The following is a 24,108-nucleotide window of genomic DNA, read 5'->3' on the forward strand; positions in this document are numbered from 1 at the left end:
TCAAATCAGAGGGGAAGAGAGAGAGAGAGAGAGATTGATTGATTGATTGATTGATTGATTTCAGGATGCTTTTTCATCTTTTCTTTTGTTAGCAGGGATTAATCTGCTCCTTGTTATGAAATTGGGATAAAGAGGAAAGACTATTTCGTTCACAAACAGCTTGAAACAGCATTTCAAAAGTAAGGGAGAAACACAACCGAAGGAATAGAAGACTGTGTTCCACCTGACTACATAAATTATTGTATGTACACTCAGGCTTAATTTTGGTTGTGACTTGAGACCAGGTGCACACCAGTGGTGTAAGAAGTGTGTAACTGGGGAAACATGACCAAAGGCTATGAGAAAAGGATCTGTGCTTCAGTCCTTCTAGAGGGCATATCACAGTTTACCTAACCCTTCTGCTACTCTCTTTTTGCTAGTCAAAAAAGCTATGGATAAACAACCAAGTGGAAGCTATCAAGTTAGAAGGTCCGGGAGAACGTGTGTTCAAAGGCAGTGGGTCTTAACGAAGGTTAAGACTACAGCATCTGCAGCTACTCACTTCTTTCATTCTGATGAAAACAATTATGTGTCATTGTAATGCAAGATCCCGCCTCTTTCTGGGTATGCATCTGATGTCATGATACAATGTAGAAAAGGGGAGGGGCTTGTATCATGACACTGCAACACTGCTTTCATCAGTCTGACCTCCCCTTGTCCCTACCTCCAACTCCCTGCAGATATTCCTGTAACATCCCTATAAGACATAGGGACTGGGCCAAGATTACCTAATGAGCTTTATGGTCAGGTATGGATTTTAACCTGGACCTTCCCAATCACAGTTCAACATTCTGACTGCTATACTGCACTGGTCCTTCTTTAAATAACAAACATGTTAACTGAAATACCTGAGACGGAAAGAAAATCATCCACAGAAGTGATGTCATCGACTGCCTCGGTAAGAACCCGCACCTGCTTCTCCCACTGGTCTTTGAAGACGTCCATGTTGTCCTGGGCCACTTTGCTCTGAGGTCTGGCAGCCAAGGTAAGAGCTGCATTTATTACCTGCGAATCAGAAGCAGTTCTTGTGAATGACAATAAAAGGAAATTCCTTTGTCAAGGGGAAAGAACCAATTGATGGAGGAGGCATTAAAAGCATGTTTGCACTTTCATCCCTGCGTTCATTAAATAAGGTGCGTATACAGCTGTGTTTTCCTTAATCTGAGCAAAGCAATGACTGAGAACAGTCAACCATGACAATATCACCTAAGAGATGGCTTTATACAGATGGACAACTTCACCAGATGGACAGCACCGAAATCAGATTGACTACATCCTTTGCAGCCAAAGGTGGCGGACATCTATACAGTCGGTAAAAACAAGACCTGGAGCTGACTGTACTTCAGATCACAAACTTCTTATTGCACAATTTAGGATCAGACTAAAGAGCTTAGGGAAGACCCACAGATCAGCTAGATATGAGCTCACTAATATTCCTAAGGAATATGCAGTGGAGGTGAAGAATAGATTTAAGGGACTGGACTTAGTAGATAGGGTCCTGGAAGAACTCTGGACAGAAGTTCGCAACATTGTTCAGGAGGCGGCAACAAAATACATCCCAAAGAAAGAGAAAACCAGGAAGGCAAAATGGCTGTCTGCTGAGACACTAGAAGTAGCTCAAGAAAGAAGGAAAGCAAAAGGCAACAGTGATAGGGGGAGATATGCCCAATTACATGCAAAATTCCAGAGGTTAGCCAGAAGAGATAAGGAATTATTTTTAAACAAGCAATGCGCGGAAGTGGAATAAGACAATAGAATAGGAAGGACAAGAGACCTCTTCCAGAAAATTAGAAACATTGGAGGTAAATTCCAGGCCAAAATGGGTATGATCAAAAACAAAGATGGCAAGGAGCTAACAGAGGAAGAAGAGATCAAGAAAAGGTGGCAAGAATATACAGAAGACCTGTAATAGGAAGGATAACAATATCGGGGATAGCTTTGACGGTGTGGTCAGTGAACTAGAGCCAGACATCCTGAAGAGTGAGGTTGAATGGGCCTTAAGAAGCATTGCTAATAACAAGGCAGCAGGAGATGACGGCATCCCAGCTGAACTGTTCAAAATCTTGCAAGATGATGCTGTCAAGGTAATACATGCTATATGCCAGCAAATTTGGAAAACACAAGAATGGCCATCAGATTGGAAAAAATCAACTTATATCCCCATACCAAAAAAGGGGAACACTAAAGAATGTTCAAACTATCGAACAGTGGCACTCATTTTACATGCCAGTAGGTAATGCTCAAGATCCTGCAAGGTAGACTTCAGCAATTTATGGAGCGAGAATTACCAGCTGTACAAGCTGGGTTTAGAGAAGGCAGAGGAACTAGGGACTGAACTAGGGAGGAAAATTCTGAGAGTGCTTTGAACTGCAAGAAGATCAAACCAGTCCATCCTCCAGGAAATCAAGCCAGACTGCTCACTGGAGGGAATGATATTAAAGGCAAAACTGAAATACTTTGGCCACATCATTAGAAGACAGGACACCCTGGAGAAGATGCTGATGCTAGGGAGAGTGGAAGGCAAAAGGAAGAGGGGCCGACCAAGGGCAAGATGGATAGATGCTATTCTAGAGGTGACGGACTCATCCCTGGGGGAGCTGGGGGTGTTGACCGACAGGAAGCTCTGGCGTGGGCTGGTCCATGAAGTCACGAAGAGTCGGAAGCGACTAAATGAATAAACAACAACACAGCTGTGTTTTCCTTAATCTGGGCAAAGCAATGACTGAGAACAGTCAACCATGCCAATATCACCTATTGCCTAGATTACCATAATTTGGTTTACATGGGGCTGCCCTTGAAATCACCCAGAATCTTCAGCTGGTGTAGAATATGGTGGTCTGTTTGACAGTGAGTTAGACCCATTACTGCCATGTCACACCACTGCCATGGGAGCTGCATTGGCTAACAATTAGTTTTCGAGTGCAAAAGAAGGCGCTGGTTATCAAAGCCCTACATGGCTTGGGACCTGAATATCTTCAAGGCCACCTATTTCATATAGAATCTGCCCATTTAAGGGACCTTGTGACAGGATGAAGTGCCCAGCTGGAGGGAAGTGGTTGAGTCTGTTCCAAGGTCATAGATTATTTTTTTTAATGGAAGGCAGATGACTCAACACAAGATGGAGAGCATATAGACAGAAAAGGAAAAAAAAATATGCTAGAATGTACCTCTGAAGTGGCACACACATGCCTAAGAGTCAGAATATATGAAGAAAAAGGAAAAGCAGAGAGAAGGGGATTTTTTTTATTTCAGATGCTGCAGGACTTGCTGCTGAAGAAGTCTTCCCCAGGTTAGCATGGAGTAGAGAGGAGAAACAACCTAGCTTGCCAAATCCAAGGATTCCAGCCCTGGGGTAAGGAGGAAGGCCAGGAGGAAAATCCTGGAGCAGCCTGTGAGAGTATGGAAAGACTAGGAGGATGGAGCTTGTTGTTTGTACAGGGATTCAGATGCTAGACAGAGGAAGTTTGGGAGCTAAGGGCTTTGTCTGGCAGCAAGATAGCCAGGAGAAAACTCGGTATCAATAACTGAACAAGAAACATCTGAATAAGGAACCTCGGAGCCATAGGTGAGAATGTTTCAGTTAATGTTGCAGCAACAGGAAGAAGACAAATGCTGTAGGGAAGCTGAGAGATGGGAGAGACAGGAGTGGGAGAGATTAAATAGAAAGGCTCAGCATGGGGAGCTTAAGAAAATGATTCAATCACTCTCAAGCATCCAAGCAGCAATTCTGACTAGAAAAATTAGAGCCTCTTCATCAACTCATGACAGGGATGGCCCAAAGAACATTAAAATCCTGAATTTGACTGAAGGTTGACTTAAGTTGACTGAAGGTTGACTTAAACCTTACTCTGCAATACCACCTACAGATGTAATAGACTGCTAAACAGAGAGGGAGCCTATATTACATTGTTATGATGTGGCCAAATACACCTACAGTACAGGCAAAGGTTTAGGGAATGTTCTTAAGTTCCTCAAGATGGAGTTAGACTATGGTAGGCTAGCTTACTTCTTGGAAGAGTGGGGTGAGGTCTGAAAGTTGGCAATCTGTGTGGGGGCTATGAACTTTTTGCCCCCAGAGGCAAGAGTGGCCCCTTCACCCATTATCTTCCATATGTTCATAAAGACCAGCTGTTTTGGAAGGGCTTCAGAAACAAGATTTGAGGGACCGCCTGTCTCCAGTTGTTTCTTCTGTCCAGTGGGATTGGGCACAGTGGGCACATTTTGGGCCCCATCAATTCAGCAGTGTTATGTAGGGGGACTCAATACCAGGCGTTCTCTGTCATGGGACCTGCCCTCTGGAATGATATTTCTCCAGAGATCTGGATGGAAGCTCCTGAAGATCTGGCTAAGCATCCAGGCCTTGGGACAGGTTAGTGGTTGAGCCCTGTTGGATTTTTTTTATTATTATTATTTTAATATGACTCACTTCAGGCTGCTTATGAATTCCTTTTCTTTTATCATGTAGTTTTACTTTTTTTAACTGTAAGCCACCCAACATCATTGGAAGTTGGGCAGCCTATAAATTATATGTACAAATGTACATATGTATGTATAAATAAAATTGATTAATATTGTTGCCCTTAGTAAGATGCAATGCCATGAACACTGAATTGTACTGATGTGTTTATTGATTTTTATTGTACTTTGTTGATTATATTGCAGACTTGTAAGTTGCAGAGCGTCAATCACATTGAAGCAGCATTGTAAACAAACAAGGATGCATGCCATGTAATGAAAAGCTCAAAGCTGACATGATTCTGTGCGTTTTGCACATCAAACATCTTTTGCTCTTTAATATGGCAGAAGCTTCCAAGGATTTCCCATATATATTTATATTTATATTATTTACATTTATAGAGAAGCTGGAGAAGTACCAGGGCCTGGAGGAGGAATTGGAGAGGATGTGGAAAGTGAAGGCCAAAGTGGTCCCAGTGGTGGTACGAGCACTCATGGCTGTGACTCCCAAGCTGGGAGAGGGGCTCCAACAGATCCCAGGAACAACATCAGAGCTCTCTGCCTGGAAGATTATAGTGCTAGGAACAGCTAAGATACTCTGCACAACCCTGAAACTCCCAGGTCTGGTAGTTTACATATACCACCCTTAGGGGTGAGAAGGGATTTTTTTTTTAAAACTTACCTGTGGGCATAGGCTATCAATCTGGGTTGCTGCCATCCGGACTAATTTTACACCTTCTTCGTTATTGGAAATGGAACAAGCCAAATTGGCAACCTGGAATTAAAGTCAGCAAAATAAATTTCAGAATGCAGGAAATAAGAATATTTTTCTCCATTAAAAAAAAAAATCAAACAAGCAAGCAAAATGCATGGGGGAAAAAAAGTCAACCATATTCTTCCCAAAATGAAGAACAAAAGCAAGGATGATGTATTCCAGTAAGCTGCAAAATGACTTTGGCTTAATGCAATGTGTAAGCCCACCATAGTGACATACAAATCACAGTTTGTTTGTTTGTTTATTTATTATTCAAATTTTGCTACCGCCCATCTCCCCCAAAAGAGGGACTCTGGGCAGTTTACAACAAAATTAAGACTACAATAATAAACAACCAAGATCTTATAAAAACAATTTACAAATATAAAATACAATATAAATTAGTATAAAATCCAAGAGGTTAAAAATTCTGATCAGGTGGGAGGGGGTCTAAGGCACGAACCAACCCCATGAACGGTTGCCCACCTTCCCACCCCACGCAAGATGGCAGAACCAGGTTTTCAGGGCCCTCCTGAAGGTCGGAAGTGAAGGCGCCTGCCTCACCTCTGGGGGCAAGATGTTCCAAAGGGCGGGGGCAACTGCAGAGAAGGCCCGCTTCCTGGACCCCGCCAGATGGAATTCTCTTATCGACGGGGTCCATAACATGCCCTCTCTGCCTGGCCGGGTGGGGTGGGTCGATGTTGTGGGGATGAGACGGTCCCTCAGGTAGCCTGAGTTTACAGTTTACGACAAGAGATGAACCCACTCACTACAGTTTATTTAACAAGCCATCGAATAATGCGTGTGTGGTCAGGCTATTACATGCATGTGATATAACAGAACCACACAACTGACATAATTTGGAATTCATTAAGGAAGTAAAAATGGTCAAAGATCTAAAAATTGACCAACTTATTTTCCAGAACTATTTAATTATTGATGAGAAAAGCTATAGCAATCCTACAGCTCAACTGCTTTATTATTTATTCAGCAAATCTGGTATTTTTGGCTATGGGGACAGGATGGTAAATAAAAATGGTACAATGGGACCACAGAGAGACCAGGCTTGGAGACTATTATCATTGGGGGAAAAACCCTGGTTCCAGTCTTCAGAGAGGGGGGTCGTATAGAGGAATTCACTATCACTAGAGGTCAGTATCAGAACCAATGAGTGGTTGAATACTGGGAGAAATGTCCTGATGGTAAGGCTGTCCACCAGTAGAATAAATCAGGTGATATGTCCTTCTTCACTGGAGGTCTTCAAACCTCCAGGTTTGAAGGATAGCCATATGTCTGAAATCCTTCAGCGGTTCCTGCACTGAACAGATCAATGACCTGATCTCCCTTCCAACTTTATGATTCTCTATAATTAGGGGATACTTTGAGATGCACATACTCAATAAAAAGAGTTGGGAAGACCTAGAGCTCCATTTATCATCTGTGGATCAACTACTTGTACATTATAAAGGTTCCGCAGAAAATCTGGGTGGCATGAACTCCATTGCCAAGAAGACAATTCTTGGTGGCAGGGACGGCACATTTTATGCTCTGAGAGATTCTTCCTGTAGTCCACAGATGAACAGCATGGGACTTTTAAGCCCCTTCTTCATTGTCCCTGTTCATCATGATGACCCAATTTCCCACCATTTGGAGGCTGTAAAGACGTGAAAACTGTAACGGAAGTGGATTACAATTTTTGTGGATATGTCAGGATGGACTCAACTCTGTGGTCATTCCAAAGAATTTGAGATCAGTGTCAAACAGATTAATCATTGTCACTCCAAATATTCAGACAATATCTGAAATCATAGGATTTGAGTAGGAAGCACAGTCAGATCTTCCACATTATTTCCCAGCTATATTTCCCTGAATCCTCATCAAAATTTGCTCTCAAAAGTTTTCCCGAAGACGTGCTTGATTTCCCCGTGGGCCCCCCTCCCCAATTCTTTTGGGCCTATAAAGCTTGTTGTTGACAATTCCTGAGATATTAAAGATAGGCAAATTGTACATATGTGGCCCTGCAGCAACTTTTGTGAATCCCTTCCTTTCAGTAACTTAAACATGAGCCCCCCTTAATGTTAAGTCCTCTAAAATTGCTGTGCTAGTTCCATCCCACTGTGTAGTTTGTAAATTGCTTTTCCTGTTTTTCTAATCAGCTGATTTCCTTCATATAAGTTTATTGATTTCAATCTTCTGCTTCTTTTCCTTTCATTCGCCATAGTGATAGCACACACACTTTCCAGCAGAACCCATTTTTTTTTAAACACTGTCTGGTTGCAGAAGCCAACAGCTTCCGAACAAAGAGGTCATTGCTAACATCTCCACCACTATCCATTTTGCCAAGGGTTCTATTGTTGAAAGGCACATACCTGCTAACTTGAAGCCTCCAGCCTCCAACCATCTGTTCTAGCAGTCTGTTTCTGCAAACACCAGCCAGATGCCTCCTAGGCAGCCCACAAGCAAGACATGGGCAAAACTGCACCCGCCTATTTATGTTTCCCACCAGCTAATATCAAAAGGCTGATTGCTTCAGTTACTGGAGATGACAGCCTTATTCTCCATGGATGTGTTTCATGCTCTTTTAGAACTGCATAGGGTCGGTGGAAATCACCACGACCATGTCCACATTAGGGATTCATAGTATCATTCAGCCACTGTTGTGGCACTAGAAAGCCTGTCTTCATTAGTGAGAGTTCACCATAGCAACGGCTGGATAATGCTACGAGAAGCAATGAACTCACAAGTGTGGAAATGGGCTACATCTTGCGGTAGCAAGCATTGATCATTCACCGATGTACTGGATAGACTTTCTTTTACTTGGGCAGCTGCCTTACTAAGCATCATTGGATGATCCTGGATTTTAGCATTAAGAGACAGCGAGCGACGGACAAAATCCCCAAAGTAACCCCCCCATTATTCTTTCCATCTAACGTGTAATACACCCCCCAAACAGCTTAAAAAATGATAAGCTTGGTAAATGAGAGTAGGACATAGAGTAGAACAGTACACTTAAAGAGAGTCCACATTGAGGCCATTTTATACAAAATGATGGGCTCACTTTGTCCAGTATCCAGCCAGGTCAAAAGCAATATGCACTAGTACTACTGGGTCCAGATACTCCCCAATGCCTTAGTGCTCCCATTAAACCACTTTTGATGCAAAGATAGAGGTGTAATCACTTCTTCCCCATCCCCTTAAATTTAGTTGATATCTATAGTAGATGTGCTGTTTAAGCCATCCTTCTCCAAACCGGTACCTTCAACTGTGTTGTAGCTATAACAGTCTAATCATCTTGGCTGGGAATTCTGGCTATCACAGTCCAGATATCAAGAGAGGCAACCATTTTGGAAGAAGGTGGTATTTCAGCTGCATGAATATATGATCACAGTGTTTTCAAATACTTTGACATATTTTATAGGAAGTCTCTTAGTGAAAGACTAGTCATGGACTGGGATAGCTTCAGCTCCAAGACTAGAAAACACCCATGAAGTCAAGCTTAGATTCAGAAACACATCCCACAACCCCACAACAACTTTTGCTAACTTTCTAATATCTCCCCTATGTATGCATTACTACTCTTTTTCTGAAGGTGGGGTTCACAAGAGGGGATCATGGCCTGAAAACGTAATAATGAAGTATCTAACAAACAAATGAACCAACCAACCAACCAAAGAACAACAACAGTGAAGGTTGAATGTGAAATATTTATTAAAATAAAGCCAGATTTGGCTTGGATCACAATAGAGGTTTTTGACTGCAAATTCGAATTCTCAGTTGAAACAAACATGTATTGAAATAAATATTCTGCTTTAGTATTATTATTTTGCCCAGAGGCAATGCTACCAGTTGGAAATTATTCATGAATAAGTTCAAATAGTCCTCTTTCTCCCCACCATTCCTTTGGTCTTCCCTTGCGGCATTAATCTGTTCCCATTTCCAGTGTACAACACTATATAAGTACTGATCCATCTGTTCAGTGAGCCCCCTTCACCACCATCCCATTTCACTCCGGCAGTATCAAGGATGTGGCTTGCATGCCTCGCTGGGTCAAAACCTAGGGAAACAGCTCCTACTCTAGATGCCAACAGAAGCCTTCAGGACATACTGTGCCCCAGCCTAGCTTTTGACTCCAGCATGTGAGATCAGATTTTTATTTGAAGGGGAGACAAAAGAATTGGCCGTTTTGCTAACAGCCTTGGAGCATTTGGGTTAGAAATGTTTCCTTTAAGATGAGCCCAATAGCAAGTCTGCTGTGTTTTCTAGTCAGCTGCTGTTTTGCATACCCCTCTCCATTAAAATGCCCCAGAGCTACAACAAACAGTAATTATAATGCAGAGGCAGAAGTGAAAGAATCAGATGCTTTAACTCAGATGCAGAATGCAGGATTAAAGGCCTTCAAACACGGACTGGAAACATTAATGTTCCGATAAAAAAGGAGGCCTTATATTACAAAATCAGCCATCATTCAAACACCCTTTCTCACTTTTATGATCACCAAAATGAAAGAGGTGTCCTAGGCTTCAAAATGTGCTATATATCTTGCCTCTTCTCAAGTACATTGGATACCACCTGTAAACCATTCAAAGGGCATCATAAGTAGCACCTTGAAGTGGCAATATAACCATCAGGTTAGCAGCATGCTAACAGAGGTAGAATTTCTTATTGCACTCCCAGTAGGCAATCTTTGGTTTCTCTTTCTTTCTATGGAAAACATTACATCTTTAATTCCACTGGCATCAAGTCTTCAAGCACTAGCTTATCTTTCCAAGCTTCCCAACCTCTTCCCCATCAAAAACACAAAGGGGGGGGGAGAGAAGGATCTCACCCCCAAGATAAAAGTGTGTAATGGCTGTCCACCTATCCCACTGAAAAATGGAAAAAAAAATTGGGAGAAAGCATATAAGGAAGACATTGAGAAGTGTTCAAAGAACCACCCACCAAGCAGTTTTCATGGGTTGTGCAATATCCACAGTGATTCTGCTATATAGAGAAGAATTCATACCTCAGGTATGCTATATATGGAAGAATTCATACCTCAGGAAATGACACAGTTCTAAATAGTTACAAGTAGTGGTAGAAGCTATCGCAAATTGTGGAAAGAATGTCAGATATACAGCATGCAGCTTAGTGATGGATAACGTTGCAAATGTATACAAGATGAAAATATATTTAGAAGAAGGTGAAGCTATCTCTGAACTAATCCACATGGCTGACTGTTCACTGAATACTCTCCCCAGTAGAACACTCCAGTGCTCCAAAAACACAGGTTAATGTAGTAAACATTTCACAGTACTTTAACAGCAACTAATGGGAAGCTACAGCTCCGAAGAGCAGAGGGGAAATTTTTAATAACTGTCGTTTCTTCTGTGCTGTAGACAGTTTTCTTCCTTTGGAGCAATTCATTCAAAAGTGAGAAAGAATTCGGTAATTGGAAGAGTAGAAAGGTTGTCTTTTGATCTGAATAAAGGAACGCATGTATGTAAGTATGTATATATGACAAGACTGAATTCGCCATGTACCCATCCTTCATTTTGTTATTTAGGCTCATTTGGCTGAAAATATACTTTTATGTTCAAAATATGGTTTATAGATATAACACAGTTAACTGAAACATGTGTATTTATTGTTATTGAAATAACAATACAAGTATTACCCTTTGTTTAAGAAGGAAAGCCAAAACAAACAAAATTATTACTGTATTTCAATTTAAATACTGAGAAGAATGGTTGTTCTAATATATCCAAAATGTCTTCCAAACCTCCAGATGTCAAAAATGTCCTCCAAACATTCAGAACAATTAATTGAACTAGAGATAGTTCAGTTCCTTCCGGTATCATATTATTTGCTTACTTTAGATTATCATTCCATTATTTTTGATGGATTTAATCTGGGGGGAAAACTGATTAAATAAATGCTTTATGTGCTATGTACCTTCTAGCAAAGAAACGCACATCTAAATGTTGAAGAATAAGTATTCAGCTTTTATCAGACAATGAGAATGCACTATTATTAGAAATGAGGCTGAGAGAATCTTCCTGACTACTAATGTAAATCAGTTTGATTTACATCAAACCCACCCTGCTTTTTATTGAATCGGTTCAAAATGGACAATTCATTCCCAAAATCAGCTCCTCATACACACACACGCACACACACACAAAGAGAGAGACACAGACACAGATACACTTACTTTTGGTCATTCCTGTACCTCCACATTTCATTTGACTCCTGGGTACTATGGAAATTAAGCTATACTCTTTTGCACAGTCACAGTCACACAGTCAGTCACAGACACAGACACACCGTATGTCATTAATGTTTGAAGCCTCTAATACTTTATCCTTCCTCCTGCCCCATGTCTGGAAAAACTTTATGAGTTGGGAGATAAAGATGGCTCACAAGAACAGAGCATGAACAACACTTAAAGCAGGACTATATTTCTGCAATAACCTTGACAAGCATTTGATTGTGAAATGATGCTTCCAACAGCAGCACCTGAAAGCTGTTCAACCAAGTAGTCCAAGCTGATCAAACAGTATTTACCACAGCCTTCCCCAAACTAGTATCTTCCAGATATATTGGACGTCAACCAAGGTATACGGGGCATTAAAGAACTCAAGATGGAGGCTGCAATCACACAGATCAGGCCATACCCCTTGGCTTCAGCTGCCATCTTGATGTCTTTGATCCCTCTCCTTCCCTCCCACTGCAGACACCTCCGATTCAACTCCCATCCTTCACGCTGATTTGTAGAAGGAAGTTCTAACACCCATAAAAACCTTGGGATTAATGTTATTTACTGGGCTGAGAAATAAGAGATTGGGTACATTGGGAAAAAGAGGAAAAATGCATATGCTATGGGAACTGAGTATGAACATGTGGGATGATTTTTGTGCTGATCGTTTTTCTTTCAATTTTCAAAGTGGTGGGAAGTGAGACAAAATAAAATTAATGCGGGGTGGGGCGGGAACTGGAAGGAACTGTATTGGGCAAAGGGATGGGACGGGTAGCAACCTTGTCTGTTGCAGTTACAAGCTGCCCATCGTTACCCAGCAAACCTGAGAGGGAGTTGTAACCCTGATTGGCTAGGTACAAATGCTGTGCACACTTGCCCTACCAGATTTCCCACCTAGTAGAACTTTCTAAGAGCATTCACCAATAATGCACAATTATATTTCTATGTCTGTAAATATAGGAACGTTGGGGTAAAAAGAGCAGGCCTATCTCATATCCCTGTTTATATATTTTTTTTAATTTTTATTTATTTTCTATCCCGCCTTTATTATTTTTATAAATAACTCAAGGCGGAGAACATACCTAGTACTCCTTCCTCTTCCTATTTTCCCCACGACAACAACCCTGTGAGGTGGGTTGGGCTGAGAGAGAGGGACTGGCCCAAGATCACCCAGCTGGCTTTTGTGCCTAAGGCGGGACTAGAACTCTCCTACCACGCCTGATTGGCTCTTGGGCTGAGAGAGAGGGACTGGTCCAAGCTCACCCAGCCGGCTTTCATGCCTAAGGCGGGACTAGAACTCTCAGTCTCCTGGTTTCTAGCCCGTTGCCTTAACTACTAGACCAAACTGTCAAAAGGCCTGCACAGGGCATCTGCTCAGTCTTCAAAGTGGCAAATGATACAGAATGGGAGGTATATAGGAAATACTTTTCTGATCTGCTTTGATGCCACTGATCAGAGCTTGAGTTTGAAAAGAGCAGTAATGGGTGTGTGCAGTGTGTCTTGTGTGAACAAGACCTTTATTAGGAGGTCTTGCGAAGGAAACACCCTAAAACTATGGGTGTCAGCAGAGCTAGTTCTCTCAACCTGGGAGGATGGGGAGACTGACTTGGAGGCGACAGCGAGATTGATGAATTTTCTGAGGCAGGGGACAAACATTTTTTACATCCTGATGTTGCCCATGTATGCTGCTTCCCTTTGCAGAAGGGAAATTTATAGTGCCAGACTGACAGAATTCCTCCTGCAAAGCTCAGAAATAAATTGTCACATTGATCTCTTCTTGTTTCTCTCTCCCCAAAGGGAGGGTTCTTTTTCAATGTTTAATCTTTGAGTGGAATTAGGATTTTTTTCCTCCTTGCTTCCCCAGCCTGTTGCACACCTTAGGAGGAGGAAGGAGGGAGGGAGGGAGGAGGCAACATTGGAAACCAGTGAAGCAAGAGGCTCAGCTCCCTCCAGTTCCTAAAGAGGCAAACTGGCACAAAGTAACACAATATATTAAATTAACCTGGGATCTTTCCTGAGATGTTGAGCTGCTTCTTCCTTAGAATCAGGCCTAATTAATTCCAGGGATTGCCATTAAAGGACACAACAAAGATAAACTTTAAGAGCAAAGATAAACTTTGCTCTCTCAAATAAACTTTGAGAGCAAAGTTCTCTCCAATTTACTCTCAAATAAACTGTGAGAGCAAAGATAAACTTTGATAAACTTAAATCAGAGATCAGTTTTTAATAACAAAGTCTTTACTGGAGAGTTTATTAGAAATGCTAGTCAGTCAATGTTATGACTGTTATTTCCTTCTTTTTGTAGCCAGTATGGTACAGTGCAGCATTTATGGAAAAGGGGATGGGGTGTAGCCTTGAAATCAGAAGATGGATGTGGAACTTATGGACTGGAGCTGAGGGACTCAACAGCTATTTCTAGAGGGACACATCTCCTTCTACTTCTTTAGCACTTTTCCTTTGTCTCCTTCTCACTCCTCAACACAAATGTCCCTGACAAAGTGACAGGAAGGACTTTTCAGCTATGACACCTCAGTTAAGGAGAGTGTCTTTCCTGGAGAGTTAGTTGGTACCTTTTTTTGCAATCTTTCCAATGCCAAGGAATGGTCTCTTTCTTTTTGTCCTCCAGACAAGCTTCTTGGAAGTTGCAACTTCCAAGGCTAGAGGACAGAACAATGTTTGAAAACAGAAGAGGGACAAAGAACATCCACATTATGAGCAGAATAATTTCATATAGGGTTTAGCCTACTGCAACATTAAATATAGATTATACAGAGTACACATCACTAAATCATAGGATCTCTAAAATCTGCCTTTTTCTAGATACTGGGTTTAATCATTATTATAGCGCTAAGAAAACCATACACATTTTCCACTGAGTACGAACTGAACCGTATGGTCTACCTGATTAAGGGTTGCAATGGGGATAATATCACTGATTAGGTTTCACATATTATCACAGTCCTCAGAGATTCTTGGTTTAACTCATGAAAGCAAGATTACCGTGTTTTTTTTCAGAAGAGCATTATTAGCTCATAAATACATAAAAGCCATTTATATGTAATTGTGCTCCCTTTCTTTCAATTTCAAAGCTCTCTGATTAGAAGAGTTTTCCTATGATGCTTAAACAAGCAAATAACACACACACACAGACAGTAGTAGTACTCAATACAATTTTCATAATTCTAGTAAGTATAACTCAAAGAAATATTTTCAGAAACTAACTCTTGGGCACAAAATGAAAGAGAAAATGGAAACCAACCTCTCTCCCTCCCTCCCTTCCTTCCTTCTTTCCTTCCTTTTCAAATTGTGCATACTCTGCATCTGCACCTATATAAAGTAAATACTAAGAATGAATGCAGTAAGCTATTGTTGTTTGAATATTCTTAGTAATTTCAGTTCCAAGTTTAATAAGCCATATGTGACCTGGAGTTCTATGCTGGGAATGGAGATGGATCTTCCATTTCTCCTCTACGAGTCCTTTTACATTTCATGGAAGCTTCAAAGTAAGGAAAACTTGTCCATCAGCACAATCTATCTTTATTCTTAAAACAGGAACCACTTTTCTACTTAAAATCCATTAATGAGACCTGCACTATCCAGACTCATGGAGAGGTTGAGTTCAATTAGAAGTTCTATAATTTTCACTCCAATTTCATGATGAACCTAGTCACATCCAAGTAAGAACTTTGTGAATGCTACCCTGATCAATTTACAGAAAAGCATCACTAAATGTAGGAAACCAGCTGATGGGTACACATATTTACATACTTCCACCTTGGTATCCAGAAGACACCAAAACTCATCGCTTAAGAGCCAGGCCCAATCAATGACCACATCTGGATAGATCTAGCCAAAAGAAACACACTACTAAAGGATTTGATCACTCAGTATTCACCGAAATAGAAAACAAAGCATGATAACAAAACAAATAATACAGCCACATTGGTTCCCAGAAATTATCTACTATTCAGAACAGAAAACAAAACTATTATTATTATTTAATATTATTTATCTAATTTGTCCCCACCCATCTCCTCCCATCGGGGGACTCTGGGCGGCTTACAATAATCAATTAAAACAACAGTCATAAAATATACAGTATAAAATTACAGTAATAAATAATATAAATAAGAGTAAAGATAAAAAGTCCAAGTGGCGAAAGAATCTAAAACAGTCCAAGTGTGGGAGGAGTGGTCTATAGCAGCCACCCACATGGAGACCTATTCCCCTCTCCACCCCAAGCGAGGCGGCAGAACCAGGTCTTCAGACTCCTCTGAAAGGCCAGGAAACAATCACTAATGCAAAACAATCACTAATATCTCTCAGCTCAAAGGTATCACCCATTATTAACTACCTTTTCTGGATACTTCCCTTTCAAGGCCACAGCACTGGTAGCCTGAATTTGTTTTCAGATACCACAGAACCTAATTTAGGCAGCTTCTAACCAACATCAACAGACCACATACAGTATAATGATACAGATATAGGAAACTTCTCTGCTGGTAAGCCCCAACGCCCAGTCTGATCCTGTATCTTTTTTGGTAAGGCAATTAACAGAGGGCATAATAATATCATCACCCCCTCAAGGAAATATACAGTTTCTCATCCTCCAAGGTGACAAATGCCATCGTTGGTCAGCAGCGTCCCAGAGCAATCTCTGCAAAGGTCAGTCTCTTTGCAACAGAAAAAAATGGGCACAGGCTTAACATCAGAAATGACCAAATTCCAGTGGGGTTCTCCAGGACTATGTCCATGTCTTCAAGGTCACAATCCCAGAGAAATAGGACTTACAAAGACCAATTGCTCAAAGGTTTAACACCATTTCCCATGGATTTAGCAAATGCGAGGTTTCTTATCACCAAAGACGTTAACTGGCTCATCAATGACATGCAACTGCTGCTTATAGCTTATTCCCACTGTCTCTTACTCTGAATTTTCTCATCTGCTTCCCGCCAAGCAGCAGCTGTGTGTACTCTGTGTGTGTATACACATATGCCCAGACACACGCAGACATTGTACTCTATATCCACCCATGCCCCTGAGATACATCACCCCTCACCCCTGGGCCATGCTGAAGAGCTCTGAAAACCTGGCTTTCCCCCCAGACCTTGGGTAAGAATGGGTAGTCCTGAATTTTGAATTGTCTTTTAACAGTGGCTGTCTTTTGACGTTTGGGGTGTTTTGTTTTGTTTTTATGTTGCATTGTATGATTGTTTTTCCAGTATGCTGCTCAGACCCATTGTCAGGTTGGGCAGCCTTATACATGTCCAAAAAAACAAACATAATGCTCATTTTTCAGGACTATAATGCTTATGTCAGATGAACAGACTGCAATCCATGGAAACATAATCAAATATTACACATTCTAGTCTATATATTGCCATGAGACTGCTGCAAAAGACTAACACAGCTTTCCCCACCCCTACAGAAAGGCCTCAGCTTGTTTTTTCACTCTCCTAATTTGTTAAGTTACTAAAAGAAGCTGGTACCTTAAGGCAGATACTAAAATTATAAAAAGCAGAGGTTTTCGCTTTTTGCTCTGGGCATCAAAACTGAGTACATTAATATCTTACGTAGCTCAGAAAAAAAAAATGAAACCTGAAGCATAATAACTTTTGTGAGTTTATTATCAGGTTGTTCTATGTTGGGACAGCGGAGGTCAGTTGATGTTTTAACCCAGCCTCACCTCAGCTTTCTGACCCAGCTCTCAGATGAAAAACCATTCTGCTTCAGCGTACACACATCTCTGAATTTTGCACCACAATTAGGAATGCAGACAAAAGCCATACATCAGTTAAAAACAATGCACAAAAGATATAAATGAGGGAAAATTGTTTCTGAAAATTAATGCCTTCACAAAAACTGCATGGGAAAAAGAATGCCTTTTACGATAAATGTCCTTGCCAGGGACCTTTTTAAAAATTCAGAAATGGGGGTAACAATAGAAAGAACAGAATAATAGAATGGGAAGTTAGCTAACTGGGTGTTGACTTCCCTAGATTTTGCAATACAAAAAAAGGGGACACTGAATATTTATCTGTAAAAGTAGATTTCCCTTATTTTAAGAGGAGATATGGCTAAGCAAGTTCAACACATTAAGTACAACTAACAGATGAAGCCTTAAAAATAATGAAAAGATTAGTTTACATCTGTGTTGGGATACCTGGACCTATAATTTGGGCTACTGCTTCTGGGCTTCAAGATTTGATATGAAAAAGATGACAATTCATTGAGAAGGTGTCTAAACATTTACTTTTATCCTCATTTGGTAATATATCCCCACAACAATGGAGGCGTACTAGATGGAAGCAAAATGCTATAGAAAACACTAAACACTTTTGATGGGAAAGATGAGAGCCAGTTTGGTCCAGTGGTTAAGGTACTGGGCTAGAAACCAGGACTCTGTGAGTTCTAGTCCTGCCTTAGGCATGAAAGCCGGCTAGGTGACCTTGGGCCAGTCCCTCTCTCTCAGCCCAAGAGCCAAGCAGGCGTGGTAGGAGAGTTCTAGGCCCGCCTTAGGCATGCAAGCCGGCTGGGAGACCTTGGGCCAGTCACTTTCTCCCAGCCCAACTCGGTGCAATGTAGACTAGCCTCCTTGTGGTGCACCCCAGGCAATGTGACTTGTCATGGCTAATTAGGTTACACATCTGGCTGCTGGACCTCACAAAAAAGGGGGGAGGGAGATTGGAAGGTGTAAGTTTTATGTTCCAACAGCAAAGATTCAGATTGACCTCCATCCGTAAGGCCAAGGATTTTCTGCTAGATAGGGAACTACTTTGGATCAGGGTGTAGATGAGAAATCTGTACCCGGAACTAGACCCCAAGAATCTGCTCTACAAGGTGTAGACATGGGTGCTACCTCCAAGGACTTTGATCAGATGTCTGCTTAATCATGGCTTGCACTGTCCTTACTTGGAATGTGAATGGGGCAAATGCCCCGCACAAAAGAAAAAAAAAATCATTATTTGAAGAAATTAAACCATGATATGATATGCTTATAGGAGACTCAAATAAGGACTCATATAAGGAAAAAAAAAATTAAATATTTGATGAATAAAAAATTGGGAGAGGAATTTATTTCTGCAGGTTTGAAGAAGATAATTGGACTTGTAATATATGTTAAACCACAATTGAAACCGTGTTTATTGCTTTCTGAAGAAAATGGCAGATATATAGCAGTGGAAGTCAAGCTTAATGGACTTAAATCTATTGTTGTGGGGATATATTACCAAATGAGGATAAAAGTAAATGTTTAGACACCTTCTCAATGAATTGTCATCTTTTTCATATCAAAGCTGGTGCCTACTAGGAGATTGGAATGGTGTAACTTCCTCATGATTGGACAAGACACCTGAAAAGGAAATTAAGCTTAAACAAGAAAGACTCCCACAGTCCTTTTTTGACATGATAAACAATTTGGCAATAGTAGATTACTTGTGACACTAAAATGGATTGGCAATGGAATATACCTTTTACTCAGAAAGACATAAATCCTTTTCAAGAATTGACATGATATGGATTTCAAATAATTTAGCCAATAAAATTTCTAAGGTTGATATCTTACCAAAGGCTTTCTCTGATCATAATCCAGTAAGTTTGAAAATAAAGATGGCTTTTAGATGGAGACTGAATGAAGCTTTTTTACAGAAAAAATGTTTTGGTTGATTGCAAGAGGAGTTTAAAATACTGGCATTTTATATCAACTTAGATTATCTACACCAACAATTATCCATGTTGACTGTGAGGGAAATTGAGACAAAATTGAATTATGTTAAACAGACATTTTGAATTTGTCAATAAACCTGGAAGATGGTTGGCCTATAAATTAAGGAAGGAAAGAGAAAAGAAAATGATTTTAAAAATTCAAGAAGGAAATATTGAATTAATGGACAATGAAGGAATTAAGAAATCGTTCCACAACTTTTTTTCCCCAGTTTGTACAAAAGGCAAGTCTTTCTGGAAAAGATAGATGAGTATTTAGAGAAACAGAAATTACCAAAACTCTCACAATCACAGAAATTATTAATGAACAATCCTATAACTACTTTTGAAACAGTGGAAGCTATAAAAGAACCAAACTGGGGAAAGCACCAGGTCCAGATGGTTTGCCAGCATTGTATCATGGGTGCTTCGAGGATCAGCTTCTTCAGCCCTTTCAAAGATCAATCAGTTCTATTTCGCAGGGCTCTGCAATGCCCGACTCTTGGAAAAAAGCCAAAAGAAGCCATTGCACTCTTACCAAAAGAAGGCCAAGATATCACTCTAACTAAGAATTATACACCAATTTCATTGTTGAGCAATGATTATAAAATATTTGCTTCAGTATTGGCTGAAAGAATGAGGAAAATTTTACAGGACTTTATTCACCAAGATCAACGTGGGTTTCTACCCAAAAGGCAATTAAGAGACAATGTGAGAACAGTTTTGGACATTATAGAATATCTACAGCAACACAGTGAACAGCAAGCAGCTCTCATCTTCTTAGATGCAGAGAAGGCCTTTGACAAATTGAATTGGACTTTTATGTTCAAAGTTTTGGAAAATATGGACTTTGGAGAGAATTTTATTCCAGGAATTAAATCAATTTATGTGCCTCAAAAAGCGTGCATTATTGTCAATGGTGATTTAAATGAGCCTTGTCATATCCAGAAAGGAACAAGACAAGGATGTCTTTTGTCACCTTTACTTTTTAACTTAGTTTTGGAAGTCCTGAATAGAGACATTAGACAAGATGATCAAATAAGGGTTTGAAGATAAAGGAGGAGGTCTTCAAACTGAGGGCCTTTGTGGATGATTTTGTTTTAATATTACAAAACCTTTTGAATGTTGTTGAACATTTGATGAAGAAATTAAAGGAATTTGGGTCATTAGCTGGACTTAAAGTAAATAAACAAAAAACAAAGATGTCGCTCAAGAAAATGACTATACACAATCAAAAAATGTTGATAGGTAAGACTGGTTTTCTCCCGAGCAAAGGATTGTTACCTTGTCGTGGTGCTGGAGCTTGAGCACCTCAGTGATGCCATGAGCTAAACCGTGAAGGGCCACCCAAGACGGGAAGGTCATGACAGAGAGGTCAGACTAAATGCGATCCCTGGGGAAGGTAATGGCAACCCACCTCAGTATTCTTGCCGCGAAAACTAAATGGAGCAGTACAACCAGAGATATGTCGGGATACCATCGGAAGATGAGACCCCCAGGTCAGAAGATGGTCAAAATGCTACTGGGGAGGAACAGAGGATGAGTTCAACTAGCCCCAGACGTGATGAGGCAGCTAGCTCAAAGCCAAAAGGACGGCTAGCAGCCAACGGTGCTGGTGGTGAACGGCGAATCCGATGTTCTAAGGATCAACACACCATTGGAACCTAGAATGTAAGATCTATGAGCCAGGGCAAATTGGATGTGGTTATTGGTGAGATGTCAAGATTAAAGATAGACATTTTGGGCATCAGTGAACTGAAATGGACTGGAATGGGCCACTTCACATCAAATGACCACCAGATCTACTACCGTGGACAAGAGGACCACAGAAGAAATGGAGTAGCCTTCATAATTAATAGTAACGTGGCTAAAGCAGTGCTTGGATACAATCCAAAAAATGATAGAATGATCTCAATTCGAATTCAGGGCAAGCCATCTACCATCACAGTGATCCAAACGCCCCAACCACAGATGCTGAAGAAGCTGAAGTAGAGCAGTTCTATGAGGATCTGCAGCACCTACTGGACAACACGCCTAAAAGAGATGTTATCTTCATCACAGGAGACTGGAATGCTAAGGTGGGCAGTTAAATGACACCTGGAATTACAGGTAAGCATGGCCTGGGAGAACAAAACGAAGCAGGACATAGGCTGATAGAATTTTGCCAAGACAACTCACTCTGCATAACAAACACTCTCTTCCAACAACCTAAGAGACGGCTTTCTACATGGACTTTACCAGATGGACAACACCGTAATCAGATCGACTAAAGAAAATTTAGTCAATTAGAAACATTGGAGGTAAATTCCAGGCAAAAATGGGTATGATCAAAAACAAAGATAGCAAGGACCTAACAGAAGAAGAAGAGATCAAGAAAAGGTGGCAAGAATATATGGACGACCTGTATAGGAAGGATAAAAATATTGGGGATAGCTTTGATGGTGTGGTCAATGAGCTAGAGCCAGACATCCTGAAGAGTGAGGTTGAATGGGCCTTAAGAAGCATTGCTAATAACAAGGCAGCAGGAGACAACGGCATCCCAGTTGAACTGTTCAAAATCTTGCGAGATGGTGCTGTCAAGGTAATGCATGCTAATAGGCCAGCAAATTTGGAGAACACAACAATGGCCATCAGATTGGAAAAAATCAACTTATCTCCCCATACCAAAAAAGGGAAACAATAAAGAATGTTCAAACTATCAAACAGTGGCACTCATTTCACATGCCAGTAAGGCAATGCTCAAGATCCTGCAAGGTAGACTTCAGCAATTCATGGAGCGAGAATTGCCAGATGTACAAGCTGGGTTTAGAAAAGGCAGAGGAACTAGGGACCAAATGGCCAATATCCGCTGGATAATGGAAAAAGCCAGGGAATTTCAGAAAAAACATTTATTTCTGTTTTATTAACTATTCTAAAGCCTTTGACTGTGTGGACCATAACAAATTGTGGCAAGTTCTTAGCGGTATGGGAATACCAAGTCATCTTGTATGCCTCCTGAGAAATCTGTAACACGACCAAGTAGCAACGGTAAGAACAGACCACGGAACAATGGACTGGTTTAAGATTGGGAAAGGAGTACGGCAGGGCTGTATCCTCTCACCCTACCTATTCAACTTGTATGCAAAACACAGCATGTGACATGCTGGGCTTGAGGAATCCAAAGCTGGAGTTAAAATCTCTGGAAGAAACAGTAACAATCTCAGATATGCAGATGATACCACTTTGATGGCTAAAAGCGAAGAGGAACTGAGGAGCCTTATGATGAAGGTGAAAGAAGAAAGTGCAAAAGCTGGCTTGTAGCTAAACCTCAAAAAAACCAAGATTATGGCAACCAGCTTGATTGATAACTGGCAAATAGAGGGAGAAAATGTAGAAGCAGTGAAAAACTTTGTATTTCTAGGTGCGAAGATTACTGCAGATGCTGACTGCAGTCAGGAAATCAGAAGACGCTTAATCGTTGGGAGAAGAGCAATGACAAATCTCGATAAAATAGTTAAGAGCAGAGACATCACACTGACAACAAAGGTCCGCATAGTTAAAGCAATGGTGTTCCCCGTAGTAACATATGGCTGCGAGAGCTGGACCATAAGGAAGGCTGAGAGAAGGAAGATCGATGCTTTTGGACTGTGGTGTTGGAGGAAAATTCTGAGAGTGCCTTGGACTTCAAGAAGATCAAACCAGTCCATCCTCCAGGAAATAAAGCCAGACTGCTCACTGGAGGGAATGATATTGAAGGCAAAACAGAAATACTCTGGCCACATAATGAGAAGACAGGACATCCTGGAGAAGATGCTGATGCTAGGGAGAGTGGAAGGCAAAAGGAAGAGAGGCCGACCAAGGGCAAGTTGGATGGATGATATTCTAGAGGTGACAGACTCGTCCCTGGGGGAGCTGGGGGTGTTGACAACCGACAGGAAGCTCTGGCCTGGGCTGGTCCATGAAGTCACGAAGAGTCGGAAGCGACTAAACGAATAAACAACAACAACAACAACAAGACTGGTTTTAAAATTGAAAAAAAGGTCAGATATTTGGGAGTGACGTTATCAAACAGGAATTGTATGTTGTTTCAGAATAACTATGTTAAATTGTGGAGTGATGTTAAGAAAGACTTGTTAAGGTGGGGAAAATTACATCTGTCCATGGTGGGTCAGATATCTGTGATTAAGATGAATATTTTACCTAGAATGTTGGTTTTCTTCTAGACAATACCAATTCTGACAACAGATTTACCATTTAAAAAATGCAGAAAGCTATCTCTAAGTTCATTTGGCAAGGAAAGAAACCAAGAATCAAGTATAAATTATTACAATATGCCAAAGAACGAGGATTAATTTGCCTGATTTGAAATTGTATTTTGTTACCTGCTGTTTGCTATGGATGAAAGATTGGGTGACTTTGAAGGACAAGAAATAACTGAAATTAGAGATTAGAAATCTCTGATTTTGGTTGCACACCTGCTTGTGGTAGGATAAAGTTAAAGTTAATAAGGATTTAAAAAATCATTTTGTTAGGCATGCCATACTGAGGGTTTGGCATAAATATAAACCAATATTGTCTCCTAATGTACCTATGCGGTTGTCCCTTCAAGAAGCTTTTTTAAGACGAAAGATGGCAGGCAAACCAAGCTGGTTGAGATATGAAGATTTGCTGAATTTTGAAGAAAGGATGCCTAAACTTAAAACAAGGGAACAACTAGAATTGGAAGGTCATATTTGTCACTGGTTTAATTTTGCACAATTGTCAGAACAATTTAATTTGGATAAGAAGGTATATAATTTTGTTAATGACAAAGCACAATTTGAAATGTAACTTTGTACAAACAATGAGCATCTTATTAAGGAAATGTATAAAATGTTGTTGCAATTGAATTTAGAAGATCAATATGTTAAAGATTGTATGATTAAATGGGCTAAGACTTTTGGTT

The 24,108-nt window shown here is 40.6% G+C and overlaps 1 protein-coding gene across 2 annotated transcripts in view; it reads right to left on the bottom strand.

Annotated features, from left to right (window-relative positions):
• CTNNA2 (catenin alpha 2) overlaps positions 1 to 24,108 on the bottom strand; it is a 586,207-nt gene that overhangs the window by 83,813 nt on the left and 478,286 nt on the right. For both annotated transcript variants that reach the window (XM_063310026.1, XM_063310025.1), the window contains exons 10-11: positions 5,177 to 5,269; positions 888 to 1,044 (exon numbers count right to left, since the gene is read on the bottom strand). In XM_063310026.1, coding sequence (XP_063166096.1) covers positions 888 to 1,044; positions 5,177 to 5,269 — 250 coding nt within the window. The remainder of the gene's footprint in view (positions 1 to 887; positions 1,045 to 5,176; positions 5,270 to 24,108) is intronic.

The sequence above is a fragment of the Candoia aspera genome, chromosome 8, assembly GCF_035149785.1.
Source record: "Candoia aspera isolate rCanAsp1 chromosome 8, rCanAsp1.hap2, whole genome shotgun sequence".
NCBI classification, from domain to species: domain Eukaryota; kingdom Metazoa; phylum Chordata; class Lepidosauria; order Squamata; family Boidae; genus Candoia; species Candoia aspera.